Here is an 18,311-nt window from a genome sequence, read left to right on the forward strand (position 1 = left end):
ACAGAATGGTATTAGATCGGGGTAAAGAAAACCATAATTATAGAAAAAATAATAATGCTTTAAAAATGTGAATTAAAGTTTTTAACATTAAAAGTATATATTTAGTAATCTATAATATAATATACAACTATAACAAAATAATGTATTTGGTTAATTCTCTTCATCTGAACTAAGTAGCATGGTTTTCTCAGTATAATTTTGAGATATAGTCGACACTTTCGATCCAAGACTGAGAGGGGGCTTAGAAGGATTATCCAGACTGTTGTAAGAATGAGGCACTATACCTCCACTTGGACTCATCGGATCGTCCGGATCATATTGAGACAATCTCATTGCCCTACCATTTTTACCACCTGAAAAGTATATAGAAGAATACACACTGGTGCACATGATAACAACAGTTAACATTCGCTACGGCTTTGAGCTAATACAGCTAAGCATATGCGTTTGTTGATCTTGGGATCCGCAACTGAATTACATAAATCAAGTTAATCGATGCATCGAACCGAATAAGACACAGTATTTTTTTTTATTACAAATAATTTAAAGTTTTTTTTCTAGAGAACACTAAAATCACGTAGACTGAAAGCATTTGAAAGTAAAGTCAATTTTTAATAACAAGTTTCATGTACGAAAAATTTAATTTAAAACCAAATCAGAAACAAGCACTAATTTGTATCAGAGTGCTAACAAACTAATACTACGTAAACTACTCAACCTACATGTCGCATTACTGTCTATGAACGAGATTTGCAGAAATGCTTCAAACAAACCAACAGAACGTATCTACGCAGCACACAATTCGTAGTATTATAGCAGAAATTAAAAATCCTTCAAACATTCCTTAAAGTACTAATGCCAATATCAAATACCATTAATAATAATACATTCCATACAAATCCAAGTAACACTGAATTTTATATACATCAAATCGGCCATAAATTACACAAAAAATAAAATATACAAAACACATAAAATTAAACGTCTAAAAATCAAATAATATTCACAATTACTAACCGCAGGCGCTGATGTAACTAATACTTAAAAAATACTAACTCGTTTTTTTTTAACTGAAGGGTCAACTTGAACATGCACATCTAGAATCGGGAAAAAGTGTATCTCTGCAATTTGTAATATTTACAGAAACTATTGAACGCGTTTCAAGGCTACTAAACGTGACCTTATTTCTATTCTCACATTACCAAAGGCCAGCGTTAATACTTTAATAACAAACAGACAGGTTTTAAAAGTTTATTTCTAATTAATAATAAATTTTACCGAAATATTATAAAACACAACAATTTTGATTAAGATATATCAACAAAAAGCAAGAGGGTTATCATAATGAATGTTACTGAATGTTTAAATACTAAATATAAGCTTATATACAAATATACAAAGAAAAACATAATACTATGTAGTAGTTAAAGTAATCGTTCTAGGTTACTTTGCTTTGATAATCACTTATTGCAAAAACCCAATATACTCAAAAATATGCCTTGTCTATTAGTTGAGTCCTACTTATTGCTACTTAATTTTATTTTTTTGTGCTTGTTGATGATCCCTATTAGTTAGGTGAATATTAAAACACTTAAAGCTTAAGTAAGAAAGGCAACTAAACAATTTAAAATCAGTCTATTTTCAACTTTCATAAGAGGCGTTAAGACCCCAGACAGTACCGTGTATTTTCCGTTCAATTTTGCTTTTCATTGTTTTACCTACAGAAAATGTATAGTCAGTTATTAGTGAAATGGCCTAATTATCAATTCACTTATTAAAGTAAATAAAATTATTCAATTAAGTAAATTACGAGGTTTGCCACGTAGGTTCCCGTAAAGCTATTAAATTATTTTTCCCAATATGTCTTGAACTTAACTAAATTATTTAGAAGTTTAGCGGTAAGAATCCAGACAAAATAAATTAAACTGCTCCTATATCTATGTGTAGTTGAGCTGAATAGAATGATACAGAATAAGCACGGACCCCAGAAATACTACTAAATTAAACAAATCTACGAAAAAAAACAGTCGAAAAGAAAATATTGGCAAGACAAACTAAACAGTCCATAAAATGATAGTCAAAATTGATCAGGAATGCGAATTTAAATGGCATAACTAAATACGCATTCAAAGTATTTCCGTACTAAAGCGCAGTCATCCAAAACAAATCAAGAAAATAAAAACACTTTTTTACCAATAATATTTCCTATTGATTCTATTTCTTACCATAAACTGTAACTGACAGGGTGTGATTATATAATTTGCTTTTCGTTTATTCTACAGAATTGCAATGAATTTAACTCAGCCTTGAGACCGCAAAATACACAGCTGTAGCAGATGTTAAAAGATGGCCTCGTCAGAATTAGAAAGTAAAAAAATAGTCCCTGAGTGAACCATAACAGCACATTTAAAATATGGATGGGATGATTTAAGGCACTCTATCCAGCAACGACATCCATGCAGCATGCGCTAGCTGGTATCACAGTCTCTCATAGGGCTGGTGTGATATGACATCTGCAAAAAGCTTTTTATCATGCAGCTAATTTACATAAACATTATAAAGGAAATTGTTATCAGCATTATCAAAATTAAATCAAGAATACAGTCATTGAAATTAAATGGATATTTGTCCGAAGTTAAAGTTAGCATAAAAGAAACTATACAAACTGTCCGGAAATAAGGTCGAGGGATTTTGGCACTAAATATTTGAGATAAAAATAATGAATAAAAACTTCAAACATACTTCAAAGCTTGCTTCTTGCGTTAACTGGATCCGCTTAAAAGGAGAAATCGGAGTCCAAGTCTTCGAATAACTAATAACCATTTTGCAGTTTGCAAATTAAAAATATCACCAACAGCTTTATTGCTTTTGTTTATTTATGAATACTTAATAAATCATACTTTCACTGGAACACCAAAGAAATTAGTTGGTTTGCACAAAGATTCAGTAATTTGATTGCAGAAATAAAAAACAAACCACTCTATTTTTGTGATTTGTATTTTTCGGTTTTGGAAATATTTGCGTAGAAGAACCCTTGAAGATGAAATGTACAAGACGAAACGGCAGTGTCTAAAAATTGCTGTTATTAACATACATAACTTTACCCAATGCAGCTTAGTAAATAGTATGGAAATTCATAACTTTTCCCATCTTCAGAGTTATTCCATCAAGAGTTTCCAGTGATTTTAAAACGCAATTTTTGCATAATTAAATGAACCAGTTTTTATTATTTTATTAACATTATCCAAACATTCTGTACTGTTTTGCTGCCTCGTAATATGCAAATTAATTCTTCGCAAAGTAATTTAGTCACTCAAAAAGAAATGAAAAGAAGTAAATAAAAAAATGTGCAATGTTTTGAAATTTTAAGATGATTAAAGAGTCATTGCTTCCGTATACTTTTAAATGCCTCACAAAATTTGTCATTGGAATATATTATCTTTAAGCATTTATGCACATATGAGTAAAACTTTTCCAAAAGAACTCACAAAAAATTAACTGAAATGCATGTTGTGTGAAATCATATGTTTTCCCCGTTATGAAAGGTATCCATCCATAAACCTGAATATATTTACTGTTGAAACCCAACGGAACATCTGACGACTGTATTTTGAAAATGCAGAAAAAGTTTCCATATTAACTGCATGCAAGACTAAAAAAAATCTGACTTCAAATATGATAAAATGTATAAAAAGGGAAATCCACCAAGGTATGAATTATCAGATTTTCAGATCTATGAAAACCACCCGCAGATAAACACTGTTCAATCTATTAACGAATAAGGTAACAATAGCCGCATTATTTTCACAATACGGAAACAAAAAATGCTCGAATATTTGTAAATAGAAGTTACACATAGAATCTCATGGTTCGATAGCTTGGTTACTCAATGCCAAGTTCGAAGCGTTTGCGAAAATGCTCAAAATAATCTACTTTGAATGGAAATGTATGTTCTCATAACGCGACATTAAAGAAACTGATATGGAATATCAAAACCGGAAGAGAATTTGGACTGAAGTATTTGCGATAGAAGCGAAAGGGAAATAGGAAATACATGGAGCGTATTACAACTTATACCGATAAATTTCGTACCGAAACCCTTGTATTTAAATACACAGGATATTTAAAAAAAAAATTTTAAACAAAAATAATTTAATAAAGGCGACCAAAATTTTGATTTTGTGTTTGGGTTGAAATTTAAATACAAGTAGAAAATAAATGTAACCAGTTCTCGCTTATTTCCGACCGCTTTGCGTTAAAAAAATCAATTATTGTAATAAACTCTTGCGTCAAGACACCCAGCAAACAACGTATCTTGTAGCCAACAATTCAGAATTTCACAAAATTAAATAATTTTACATCGAAGCACGAGCAGATACTAAACACTGGCAAAAAATTGAACGACAAAAGATCGTGCAGAATTACAATAACAGATAAATTCTCACCTGAACTGTACTGGGTGTACTGTTGATATTGTGGATGGAAATTGTGAATGGCGTCAGTCATAATATCCTTCGGATTCATAGTTTCCTGCAAAAGTTTGTTAATATAAAAAGTTCGTGCTTAATTTAATCCAGAATTAAATATTATCTCGTTAATACATCATTATAACAAGTAGTAACATATAGTTACCGATAATAGAGATAAAATAAATCGGAGAGCTGCAGTCTTTTGTACTACTGTAAAGAAATAGCAAATAGGTAAGTATATTTCTGGCATTTTCATAAAAAATATTCCGTTGTTAATTATGGCGTACTTTGATAAGCAATGGCTGTTTCGATTTGAATAAATTACATATTTCCAAACTAGTGAAAATGTTTACGATATATATGGCTCTTTTAGCATGGCTGGCTTAATAGTGGAAGCATCAAGTGTTAACAATTTACCCACGAGTATCATAAAATATTACCTTAAGGCTACTGGAAATACTTTGCATGGTGACTGATCGTCCTCTGGAATCCGTAACGCAACCCTGCACGTATACCCTATGAGGAAACGCATAACGGAGAGCAACCGCTGCACAAAACATTTCAATGCAGATCAAGAAGTTTTGGTACCCAGCAGACACTGTACCAGCAGACGTTCTGGTACCGCTACTGTCTATTATAGGCGAAATTACATCTGCTTTTTCTAAGATGGCCAGTCCCACGCCTGAAACAAATTTACAATAAAAATAAATGTGTTGATCTTTCTGCAAATTTCTTCAGCCTTTCTAAGTTCAGCCGCCTAGAATAATAATAGGCAAAATATTTGCTATAAACTATAAAATAACTGAGCATCGGTTCACTTTATTCAATTACCGAAATATTACTTTATATGAAGTCTATGAAGATTCAGAAAAAGTTTGCGTCACCGTCTGAATATATTTATGAGCGTATAGATTATCTGATGGGTATACAGGAATGGCGTTTTTACCAGCAAAAATAACCTTCTAATAAATCAAAATATTATGACTCACCTTGCCAGAAGGATAAGAAAATCACAGACTTTACGGTACAAAACTTAAGTACAGGCTCAAACGGCGTCAATAGATCACGGGTCGCAAAGTAGAAGAGGAACAGTCCATATAAGGCAAGAGATACGGAGATGTTGTAAATTATTGTTATGTAGATGTAGCCACCATCAGGACTGAAATGAAAAAAGTAACTTAATTAGTAGAAACAAATGCTCGAATTAACTGTAAACTTTGTGAAAATATGACAGCTTAACAAAAATTTAAAAGTTAAAAATCAATGTGAAGTATCAATAATCAAGTTGTTGATAAAAATATTTATCGGTTAAAACCTTGCTTAAAATTCAATTAACTGTTACTAAAATTTAATTCAATAGAAAGTAACGCCGAACAATAGAGCAATTTCTCCACATATGATAAGAGATGCTCATTATATTCCATTATAATACAGATTAGATACTTTAAAATTTCCAGTCGTCAAAAATAAAATGGATATACTTAACTAATAGAATCTAGATAACACCACGCATTAAGCTACTTCAGTAATCAAACCCTACATATGTTGACCGGCGTCCTACTAGAAAGTATCGATTTCAATTTATTTCTATTCCATGCAATTCCATAAATCTAATGAGGCATAAGTCGTAACTTAACTCCTGCATTATTGGTTTAAATGCGAAACACGCAAACACTAGTTTAAAGTTAAAACTTGTTTGAGAAATTCCAATGCAAAAACGTTAAAATTAAATAGAGCGCTCTAACTACACAACCGAAAGAGCAAAAATAGCAATAAAGCAATGTTTGCATGAAAACGATTTAACGATTTTTGCCGTTGCATTGAAACGTGATTTTGTCAATTTTACAATAAGACAAAGTGCAAAAGTGTAATTGATGCAAGATCCGAAATTCGAATACAATTACATGCATGCTTCTAACATCTGCTCTAATTAAACAATTTAGTTCAATATTGTCGTTAAACACTGCGTGATATTACATGACGTCACTGAATTATTTATGAGTGTACGAAATGTCTGCTGGCTTGCAAGTGAAAAGGCAATCAATAAAAACTCAATTTAATAAAAATTGTGCTAAATAAATTCAAAACGGTCTTAATTATTATCTTTCAAAGGAGAATAGTATTAAATGAGATAGTTGTAATTCCTAATCAAAAATTGTGATTACAATTTTATTCAAATTTTTTTCAATTACATATGAGGTTTTACCACAAAGTCATCAGCGAATTGAATTAAGCCTTGAAAATTGGTGTTCAAACACGTTTTACAACAAATTTTATCAACGAATTTAATAAACCTCTATAAACTCGAATCAATTCACATTAACATGACTTTAAATGTATTTAAGAGGTCTTGATTAAAGATCTAAGCCATTGAAGGTCTCGATTATTGAAATTCACTAGAGTGTAGGATACGTTTTAATTATTCAGCTGCAGTGTACTTTACCTCCAATCACCATCATGATAATGTCCGAATGCCTGTAAAAATATGATTACGAAAGCCATCAATGGTTTTACCAGGCAGAATTGTAAGGTGGCCTGCTTGCAAAATCTTAAAAATCCAATGGTATATGTTTTGCCTTGAAGGCAGCAAGTTCCAAATAAGCAACTCGATCTAATCGGTTTCCCTCGAATTTCCGACATTATGTTTCCTTCACCGCCGAGATATTCATAGCATAGAGACAAGAAATTGTAGATTACAAACGCTGAAACAAAATCATAAAATGTATTGTTTATACTCGATAAGGTATCGAGAATGTAGCCCGTGAGTTTGCATGCTCAAAACCGTAATCTAAAACTGAATGTGTTTTACCTTCATAACAATCTCTAACAGTGAAGAAATACACATAGTAACTTTCCGAATTGAAAAACAACAAACTTGTCCAGGAATAGGTTGCATAAATTGGAACTATAAACAGTATTCTCACAATCCATCTTTGTTCAGCTGGATTCGTGTACCACCGCAGGTGATGATAAATCTGCAAAATAAAAACATTTTTTAATCACTTTACTCAATCAGTGATTCGTCACATTTGCATTAAAGAATCCAAATAAAGTACGTCTCTGTACAAAATTTAAACAAACTTTAAAATGCAATATAGAAATAAAACATGCCATATTTGAATATAGCATGTTTCTAATGTATTAAATTTGTCTATAACCGGTTCTGCTCTATTTGTTTCTACGATTCAATGGCTTGTCATAGCAATTGTAACTGTAATTGAAAATATGTACACGAAATAAATAAAACTGGTGCAGCACAAAAAAAATGTTTTTTTCTAACGGCACACCCTATATTTAATTTTATTGATCATAATAAAAATGAGAATTAGCATATTTTCCAGCTTCAAAAATTGCATGTTTTTTAAATGGCCCACCTCGTATGTTTGCAGTTTCGTATATTCAGGATTGGAAAACCTTTAATTTTTGCTTAATAGTTCCTTCATTACCTCTTATTGTTTACCAGAAAATTTAATTTTTCTAATTTGCACCGATATATTTTATACGTGACGTACAACATTGTATCGCGGTAGTCGGGAAAAACAAATACATACATGGTTTGCCAACTTTCCGATTTCGTTTTTTGCAAATATCTCAGTTTCCAGTAAGAATATTTTTTGCAGTTTTTTTACTCTCTGAATAACACAAGATTACACCGAGGAATTCACTATTAGACACCTTTTATATAACTCTATTAAAACTATAAATTTTGGGTTCTGTTTTGCTGGACCCGTCCTTGGCATACTTATAATTCAAGTTTTGATATGAATGGAACTTGTTAACATAAATCAATTGATTTTTTCCAATAATGCCAAAATTTAGGTTCAAAGATTATGCCAGGCTTTGGATTAATTGCGCGGTATGTATATAAAAATCATAAGTGTTTGTCTGCTTTATCAGATAATCATATTGTTTTACTTTGCCAATTTGAGTCATACGTTGATTTCCACATCTGTAAAGGTAGATAAATGTATGCCGCTAATATTTCACATAAAATAGTCCGTGCATCATTTATAGGCATAATATTGCATACAAGCAGAAACGCTTAGAAAATAAATCACCTAAAATCTCCCTTTCCTTGGGATTTATTGGAGAATATGGAGAACTGAATAACTCAATACCAAAAACGTTTGCCATTAAAATATAAGCAAATACTTCATTAATTGGAATAAAAGAATTTGATGAATTAAATAAAGCAATTCCTAATTTAAAAAAAAACTTCCAGACCTAAAAATTGTTAAAATCTAGAAACAATCATAGAATGTCATAATTGGACTATCTATAAATTCAGTAGTAACGTTGCTTGATAAACGATTAAGGAGTGCTTTCGAAGGTAGGGTTTTTTATGAAAAAGCGATAACCATCCCAGATCACAAACAGATCTGCACTACTTATCAGGGAGCGCGGCAAAAAAACTCTCAACTCGGTGCTGAAATTAACTGATTGTCCACCTGACTCATTCAGTTTCAGTTTTAATAAAAAATCTTATATAATTTTTTGGATGTAATTGAGCATGCTGAAATTTTCAAACCAAGTACCTACATAAAACATTTTAAAAAATCCAAAGTAGTTGATACAAAAAGCAGCATGTTTCTCGTTTCATGCAGACACATTTAGAAAACCTGATCAATAGCTTCAAGGTGGATTAATTATTAATATGAGCTGAAAATACCAACAACGTCAATAGCTAGCTGCGATATAAAATTAAGCGAGATAAACATGTTTCTCAAGTTAGATAAGCCAAATCCGTATTCACCTTTGATTGTGCAAGTAGGAAACGCGATGCTGTAAATGCAAATAAGCACATCACTTTCTCTTTTCGTAATGTTTTAGTGAAGAATGGCAACGGAAAACAAAGGAACCAAATTTATCCGAACTCTAAAATGCATGCAAAGAGACCCACAAGCAAGTTTCGGTTAACAAGGAAATCAATCAAGTTGAGTTTTATAATTATTAGCAAAAAATGATGATAACCCGGAAGTGACTAAATTCCTTATACAATATTAGCCATTCGTAAAACTGTCTAATTTGAGCTTAATAATAGCAAAATTAGAACAAATATTCTCGAAAAGTGAATGGGATTAAACAGATTCACGGCATTTACACGATAAATCTTCAATAATTATTACATTGCCTTCAGTAAGCCGAAGAGTTTTAATTAGAGTGAATATTATCGTTATGTATGCAGCATATAACTTATAGCAGCACACAATATGAATTTTACCCAATCAATAAATCACAAATAGGATGGGAACTATACTGCTATTTGTTCCATTATAAGAAGATTTTCACTAAATACTTTAGATCCAGCAAGAAATGTCATGGTTGCATAACAGGCAAAAGGCAAAACATTTCAGTTACTATTTCTTGCCAGGAAATGTTGGAATTCTCAGTGAAATATGGTTCGTTCACGTTTTTCACCTTAGGAAGGATTCGACGGCCCAACTCGGTTCAAGGCTAGTTGCTTTGAACTCATCTGATTCTTTGTTCCTGCCAAAGATATTCGCTTTAACTCCTGATAATAGTCGGAACTAATACTGTCGCTATTTTGATTGCTTTCAGTTAAATGTATAAATTTTAGACCCAAACGAACACAATAATCCGATACCAGGGACCGTTTCGTAATTTTGCTCTCAATTAGCTGTGACCTAACTGGAATTTGTAATGAAAACGTAATAATGTTTGAAGGCTTCTTGTAGTAGTGCGATATAAAAGATCAACAGCATTTTAAGGTCTAAATGTCGAATGATTCCTACTCAACTTTTCATCATTTCTTGCTGGTCGTTTGTAGCGCTCATAACTTTCAGATTCGATTACTAATGCCTTTGAAAAGTTCAACCTGATCATTCGTTCATTATAAAATAAGATATGAAGAGTTGAAAAGAAAGTGATGCTAACATGTGGTCCTTAGACATAGGTGTCGATGATGTTTGCAAACTACTCTCAGCAAAACAAGGTTTTTTGGTATCTTGAGCATTCTAACATGATGAATCGATAAGATAACTTCTGCATCGAGAATCCCTTCAAAGTTATGTTGTCACCTTTAGATTGTTTTTTTAAAAGAACCCTAATAATGTTTAATAGCAAACTCTCAAATAGAAACTCTCCACAATCTTTAATACTTTAATTTAACCGACCTCGAATCATTTATTATACTAGTCGAGGCCCCCATGCTTGGACTAAATTGGACACCCTGTATAAATCGGTTATTTTAATTGTACGTATAAATTGCCACAGCGAAGGATTTCATTGTAATAATCAGTTCTGATGTAAATGTTCACTCTTATTGTTAAATAATAAAACTGCCTTTTCGAGTCTTACTTAAAACCTCTTTAAAAGACAATACGTTATAAAAAGAAAATTTTGGTAGCTACATTTTTGTGTTGTTATTTTAAAGTACGTTTAAAAAAATAACCAAAACTGCTGCAATTGAAATATTCAGAAATAGCAGCATTATTTTTCAAATTTTTGCATTTCTTTCAAGTACACTTTTTTCAAAAATATACACAGCAGATTGCATGCTTTAAGCAACGAAATTTTACATTTTGTCCGTTCAGAACAGTAGTTCCATACCCTGAACGGAAAGTTAAAATTGTGCACTTACTTGTGAACATGTCAGAAATAAAGCAAATCCAACAAATAGCCCAGAAATGCACTGGGCTAGTTTGGTCTGAAGGAAAATTGGTTCAGATGGTTGGGAGTGAACCTGGTCGGACTCCAACGTCTTGATTGTCGATGTCACATTTGCAACAAAAGCAGCAGCAACTGCCGATGGTGTGCTTCCAACCCCGAGAGAAGTGACTTCCGATGCCATCTTAATTCCTGCAATTCAGAACATTGATATTCAAGTATTGAAAACGTAATCAATGGAAATAAACAAGAAAAATGAATAACACCTACTTTGCCTTGTTCTTCTGACAAATTTGGAAAGTTTTCAATTATCTAAACAATCTACTGACGAAACAAGTTAGTGTTTAAGGTGAAACAAAGGTGTATTGTCTGTCGATAAGAATTTGTTAACTCTGTCAGTGGGAAAATAGTTCAAAATAGTGAATATACATTCTATTTATTATTCATCATAATTCAAGGTCTTATTAGAAGGTTGAAATCTTGCATGAAAATCTTTATTAGAATAATTATTAAGTACAGCAACTTAGTAAATCTGGGAGATTTCGGAAAGAACAAAACAAGATAATAATTTGATCAAAAAAGTACAGTTCGCGTTAAATTTGGGTTTAATGAATTAAATTTGCTGGTTAACTGAGTATAAGAAAATGATTCATAATTATTCACTCAAATAGAAGGTCGGACTTCGTAGGTGAGAGCACCAAAAAAAGTTTCTCCACCAGATATTTATTTAGAGCTATCAAAGAAGACTGAAAAATTTTTCAATGGCGTGACCCGAAGTAACTTATTTGGTTGTTCAAAAGTACTCCACTTTTGGACAAATATTCTATGATCTTGAACAGTTGTATGTTACAACTGTAGTCTTTTTAGACAACACAAGTGACTTGCCTATGGCCATTCTAGGTACACTTTCGAACTCCAAATGACTCTCTACTACTAAATCAGCAAACTGTAAAAATGTTGAAAAATTTGGTGAAAATGTTTTGAAATATTAATTAATCCTTAGTATTTTTTAGTTTGCATCTTGAAATCAAAACATATTCAGGATAAAAGAAAGTTTTTCAAATTTAACATTTTAATTATTTCCGTGAAATATTTATGAATGAACCTGGATATGATTTATAAACAAAACATCATTAAACGTGTACAAATAGAGAGTGGGAACATCCGGAAGTAGGATGGCAATGACACACGTTCAAAAATTCGTATACTCGGTATCGATTATGATGAAAAAACATGCGTATGTGCCCTAAGAAAAGTACGCATTCGAGTTGCTATGTTAGTATCTACCATTCAGTAAGCGTAATATAGACGCTTTCAGTTGGATATTTTAGGATATAGATTAATATATTGCGTTAATTTTAAAATAAATTAAAGCGGTACAAGCAAAGTGTTTTTGTTTTCTCTTTACCAAACAAAATTGGTAGAACCAACAAAGAAAAAGTGGACAAACTATTAATACTAACTATTATTAAATATTACTACTACCTCACCAAGCACACTACTATTATTGCCATTGTACTGACAGTGAAGATATACAGTAAATTAATTTTTTTAAATCTTCAATTGAAGAAGTGTCTTAAAATAAACACATGAAGGCGTATTGAAGTAAAAAGTTGAAAGTTAAATCGGCGAAGCGAAAGTTTCAAGCGCGTAGTACCGTGGAAGAAATACATGAAAAATCTCATTAGTTTTCCTTTAGAAATAGCGAATATTCCGAAGATATACCATCAAAATCATGAATCAATTGAATAAATCGAAATACATACGAAGTTTGTGAATAGTAACAGGGTAAAAATCTTGAAGTATTGTGACTATAGACAGAATTTAAATACAATTTTAATGCTATAAAAATTTGTTGATGCAAATTACAGATGTTTTGAAAAAAATAATTTCAGATTCTAATAACTAAATATAAGGCATAAATATCGAAAGTGGTTCGGATTTGAAGATTTGTCGTCATATCAGAATATAATTTCTAAAATGTGTACGAAGTTGGAAACATGACCAATGTTTTACGTAGTTAATTACCATTTTTTCAATAAAAAAGTAACAGAATAATTACCTAAGACAATACAACTTTATGCTGTAACATACGTCATATGGTTCCCGTCGATGCAAAGAATATAAAAAGGTATTCATACCTCATGAAAATTAACAAAAACTCAATACCATACAGTTTCAAAAATAATGTCCGATAACACGTAAATCTAACTTATTAGAAACATATATTTTTTCATGAGTTCATAACAATATTTTTTTTACGGCTGATGTGTGATATACATGTGCGACTGTTCCTAATGATATATTATTAAAATTAGTGGGCAACGTTTAATCAAAAATTCCTTCGACAAAAATTCGACATTTTATTTATAGCAACACCCAAACTCTGAAATGAAATTTCCTGGAAATAATTTGTACGTATTTATATAAGTTTGTGTTTTCGCTACCCTAAAAATAACTTTAATTTTTGCTGATTTGATTGGAAATTCTTTGGTCGCTTTTAAACATTTTGCAAGACGAACAGTTTCTCTGTCGCAGAATTATTTGCGGTAGGTATCATTGCCGTGACAAAAATAATGTAAAAAAGTGTTTTATGGTTATTACGCAGAATTAAAATAAATATTCTATACATCTGATATACCGGTAGTGTTTACTATTGATGGTGTTAAGCGGAGTTGACTGGGTTATAAATTGATAAATTTTGTAGCTTTAAAACGAAATATGAATCTATGTATGTTCCAGATCTGGAACCGATAGCATCACCTTAGCTGGTGCTACCTAAGAGATGAATCAAGTGAAAAAGCAGGGTACCGGTAAATCTGCTAGAAAGAACAGCCGATACGATAAATCTAGACTTTTTCTGTGTGTGGCTTTAAGACCATAGAAGTGTATGGTTTCCACAGTCCTACGGAAGCTGAATTATTGCAAAGAATCATCAATGCTGCAGATTACATGTAAAAAGAATTCAGAATTAAACAAGTCTGATTGGGAATTAGAACTTTTTTGTTCTTGTTAAACAATGAAGAAGTGCCAAGTAGTGCAAAGCATTTGTTTTTGTAGAGAAACTGCATGTTTGCAATATTTTATAACCGCCAACAATTTACAAAAAAAATTGTACAAGGCGTAGCAAAAATACTAGCTTTTATTGTCAAACTACTTTGAAAATTATTAAAAAATTGAATTGAATTGAAACTATTGAAAAAAGTCCCAGTATTAAAGAAAGTCGATATGTGCGTTCGAGAATTTCTTCGAATAAATTATATTAACTTCAGAACTCTGACGCCTTGTAGCGTATAAGTGAGCAACATCCGATATACTTAGACGCAAATCGCTTTATTTTGCTATATTCTGTCTATGAAATTCGTTTACTAGAAGGATTTTTGTTTGTTTGGTTTTAAACCCAATATTTAAAGTAAACATTTATTATAGAATTGAAAAATACTTTTCTGTGACTAAGCTACATTTACTCGTATTTTTTTGCAGATATTTCCACAATGATTAGGTATATGTGGTCAATCAAAACCCCTAGTAATATTCGAAAAACCTAAGTATTTTCAGAAAAAAAATCCCTAAAGTTTGGGCTGGAATAATTAATGACTAATAAATCAAATTTGGGAGAGAGCTTTATTCGAGGGAGAAACCGCATCCCATAGTTTCTGATGCATACTCCCTCATACTTCTTCATACTTACTCGCAATTTCCGAAAAATTTTCGAAATTAAATGAACATAATTTTTTCGTTTCGTACTAAACGGATCAACAGAAGGCGATATTTTCCGGTTTAAAGCGTAATTATATAATATTTATCATTCAATTGTTGAAGTCTTAGAACAACTGAAAAAGATTTCTTAGATCTTTCTTATATTAATTAAGTACCTACTAGACTTAAATATTTTCAAATAAACTTATACAAGAGACAAGTTATACAAAAAACAAACTGTGATAATATTAATTATTGTATAAAATTGGTAAACCTACCTATAATTCATATATGCGTGGTTTCTCGCAGAATAAATTTAGGTAAGTAGTCTAGTAGAACTTGAACATTTTTTTTGTTTCTTTAATATATTTGTCTATCTATAGAAATCGCGCATGCCAAATATCAGCCCTCAAATAACAATATTTAATTTGCAATAAACAATTAAAATTGTGACCGCAGGCTATTCATTTGAAACGACACTAAATGCGCAGGAATGGTTGTGACGTCATAGCGCTAGTTCGTTCGATCAAAAGCAATACGGAAATACGGCTTGCCGTCGAATTGTCTGGGTGTTTGACTGTTCAGAGTTCGATTTCAAAATGTTCAGAATATTACAAATGTTGTATGGTGCCACTGTGTCATAGTACAACTTTTAAAACGCCAGATAAGCTATTTATTCGTGTACCACGAGATAAAAGCCGGCGTTTAAAATGGTTAAAGGTATGCAGAAGAACTCTCAAGGATATTTCTGAGAAGACCACTGCCCATGTATGTCAAGATCATATTAATGTAAGGATAAAAAACGGATTTTATTTTGTCTATTAATTAACCGATAGATATTTTAAATCTGTATTTTGTTTGTTTCTCGGCTGCATTATAGTAATAGTAAATAATAACCTCAAAAATAGTTATTTGCTATACTAGACGATAAAGAGTATTTGCGAAGGAAAACTCTCGTTTCATCAACGGGTATTTACGTTAAATACCTACTATTTTTCTCATGCAATATGAATATAACACATATTTTTATGTAACTTTAATATTATTTATTTATTCTAGCTGGAAGAAGATATGGATAACTATGTTAAATTCAAGTTAATGGGAGATCTGAAAAAACTGAAGGCTAATGTAGTGCCTCATATATTTGATTGCCAACCAGACAGAAAGATATCATACAAATCATCCCAGGGCAGCAGCTGTTAAGAAAGCTAAGATAAGAATTGTTGATAAATCTTTGAATCTTGAAAATTAGAGCCATTGGAACCCCAATCTAACATTTTATCGCTTTATATAAGTAAAACTATTGACTATTTTGTCTATAAATCTACCTGTTCGCTTTAACGCCGCGAACTTCAGCAAGAGTAAAACTTTCGGTGTTTTTAATGTAAGATGCCACCTTAAACATATCCACTAGTGGTAAAATGTCAGATTGCCCTTTTACAAAACCTGCGTCAGTCATTTTAAAAGATTTTCGCTTTCTCCTAATACACTATAGAAACGTTTTAACGACAATATCAAGACTGAGGTTACATGTTTACATGCTCCGCATTGCAGCCGACACGGGCGACTAGCTACTTGACGTCACAACTGGTCCCAGCCAATGAAGGCGCGTTACAAGAATGAATTGAACTAAACAATTTTTAGTTGCTTATATTAATTATATAGAAATAAAAAATGAGTTTTTTGGTAAACTGTGGTGTTTTTAATAGTATTAAGTTACGTTTGCGAGTAATATTTTTCAATTTTTATTAGTAATTTTTTCAACGACGTTCACCGACATTTATTTAAAATTTCGATAATACTTGTGACTTTTTTCCGTACTTCAAATAGGTAGAGTATTTCATACCTAGAGATTTTCATTTACTCTCTCGTTCATAATTTTCATTTACTCTCATGCCTATTATTCGGAAGTGGTTCTCCACTTCTATGCAACTTGTAGCTTTGCTGGCATCAGAAATCATGCAGTTATCAGAGGTAACAAAAATTTACGTACATAATCAACATTTACCATTCAGCACACGGAATATTCCATACAGCAAACATTAAATCATTGATAATAAATATAATCTATTTATATTTCTAGTTTTCTTCTCTCGATAATCTCGATAAACCACCTGACAAAAGGCGGATAGTTAAACCTCACATGATATAGGTATGTTTCAAAGTAGTTAATCTTTATAGACCTAGAAATGATACCTAAAAGCCCTCGTATTGTATAGTAAGTACCTACCTACTAAGCATGTTTAAAAATGGAATTTCCATTTCTAGGTACCAACTCTAATTAAAAGTTTGTACATGTTCCCGTTAGTTGACCATGTTCCTTTTTCATTGCCTTACGAATTGTTTCACATGTATTAACCTTATAACACACATTTTAATATTTTTTCGTCAGAGTTGCATTCGCTGATTTTCGACAACAAATATTACCTTTATCAAAACTGCAGTAATAAGGCGAGAATGCCCATTGGGATTCTAATATGATAACTTGTAGCCGATACATTCATTATGATGCAAACCTTCATGTGCATATTTAAACAGTTTACAATGCAAGCCAGGTTTTCTGGTTTCTGTTCAATCTAGTGGCCAACATAGCAGCTGTGATAGTAGGGTAATAATAATGGCAATAACAATAGTAGTAAGTAAGCGTTTTTGTACTTACAACACAAAAACTGCATCAATTCACTTGACCGAGTACTTGTTTGTCATAGGTAAGTGCAAGTTTAATATGATTTGATGCTGAGAAGCCTGTCCACTTTTTGGTTTAAGGGGACAAAATACATTATTAAATGAAATGTAATCTGAAATATGTACAATAACAATAGCGATCTATATCTGTTGGTGATAAATTAATCATCACTGTGACATATGGTATTGCAGTAAACTTACCTGAGAATTATATTTCCTGGGTTGTAAAAGTTGAAGAAAACCTTTCCACAATCACTATTTATTCACTACAGTTTGTTGATCGCTGAACACCAAATAAATTAGTGAAAAACACATAATTTCCCGTTCTTTACGTTCATTTTCATTCGTTAAGCACGACGATAAAAGACTCAAACAAAAACCTACTGATTTTAGTGATTTTGGCATTCACATTCAATAATTTTTCGCTCGATGTGTTGCGCAGAATCTCTTGCAATTCTAAGCGCAGTTTCAGTGTTGTCAGATCACCACCATTAAAGATCACTGTCACTGTGTTAGATTACTGTATCCAATACCGTATTTTTATCAATTAAAAACACACCTTGTACTATTTAATTCTAGTAAAGAGCAATTAAACTGACAAACAACTGGAATAAATAAAGTAAACTAAGACAACTTTGCTAAATCAACTGCAAAAATGTGTGTGACGTCACTGGGTTCTGGACTCTATTGTTACCAATAATTGCAGAATTTAAATTGCAATTTCAGCGATTGGACACTATACAGAGTTGGCTACAACAATAATTTTAAAATTAAATACAGTTTATGAATATATATGCAATAGCATATTTTGCGATTACACTATTTTCTCAT

The 18,311-nt window shown here is 31.7% G+C and overlaps 1 protein-coding gene across 3 annotated transcripts; it reads right to left on the reverse strand.

Moving 5' to 3' along the window:
• Positions 1–37: 37 nt before the first annotated feature.
• LOC109534454 (transmembrane protein 184B) lies at positions 38–17,930 on the reverse strand. Of its 3 annotated transcripts, none has more exons than XM_019900126.2 (8): positions 17,682–17,930; positions 11,071–11,288; positions 7,279–7,444; positions 6,913–7,171; positions 5,459–5,628; positions 4,910–5,151; positions 4,446–4,530; positions 38–353 (listed from the first exon to the last, which is right to left on the reverse strand). In XM_019900126.2, exons 2-8 carry the CDS (start codon positions 11,278–11,280, stop codon positions 151–153), a joined length of 1,335 nt encoding a protein of 444 aa, XP_019755685.2. In that variant the 5' UTR covers positions 11,281–11,288; positions 17,682–17,930; the 3' UTR covers positions 38–150. The 3 variants fall into 3 exon arrangements, with proteins under 3 accessions (XP_019755685.2, XP_048524920.1, XP_019755688.1); XM_048668963.1 differs by lacking the exon at positions 17,682–17,930 and adding an exon at positions 17,455–17,543; XM_019900129.2 differs by lacking the exon at positions 38–353 and adding an exon at positions 609–2,513.
• Between the last annotated feature and the right edge of the window lie 381 nt (positions 17,931–18,311).

Source organism: Dendroctonus ponderosae, unplaced genomic scaffold (assembly GCF_020466585.1).
Source record: "Dendroctonus ponderosae isolate FM_Combo_2020 unplaced genomic scaffold, Dpon_F_20191213v2 Dpon_F_20191213_8, whole genome shotgun sequence".
In the NCBI taxonomy this organism is placed as follows: domain Eukaryota; kingdom Metazoa; phylum Arthropoda; class Insecta; order Coleoptera; family Curculionidae; genus Dendroctonus; species Dendroctonus ponderosae.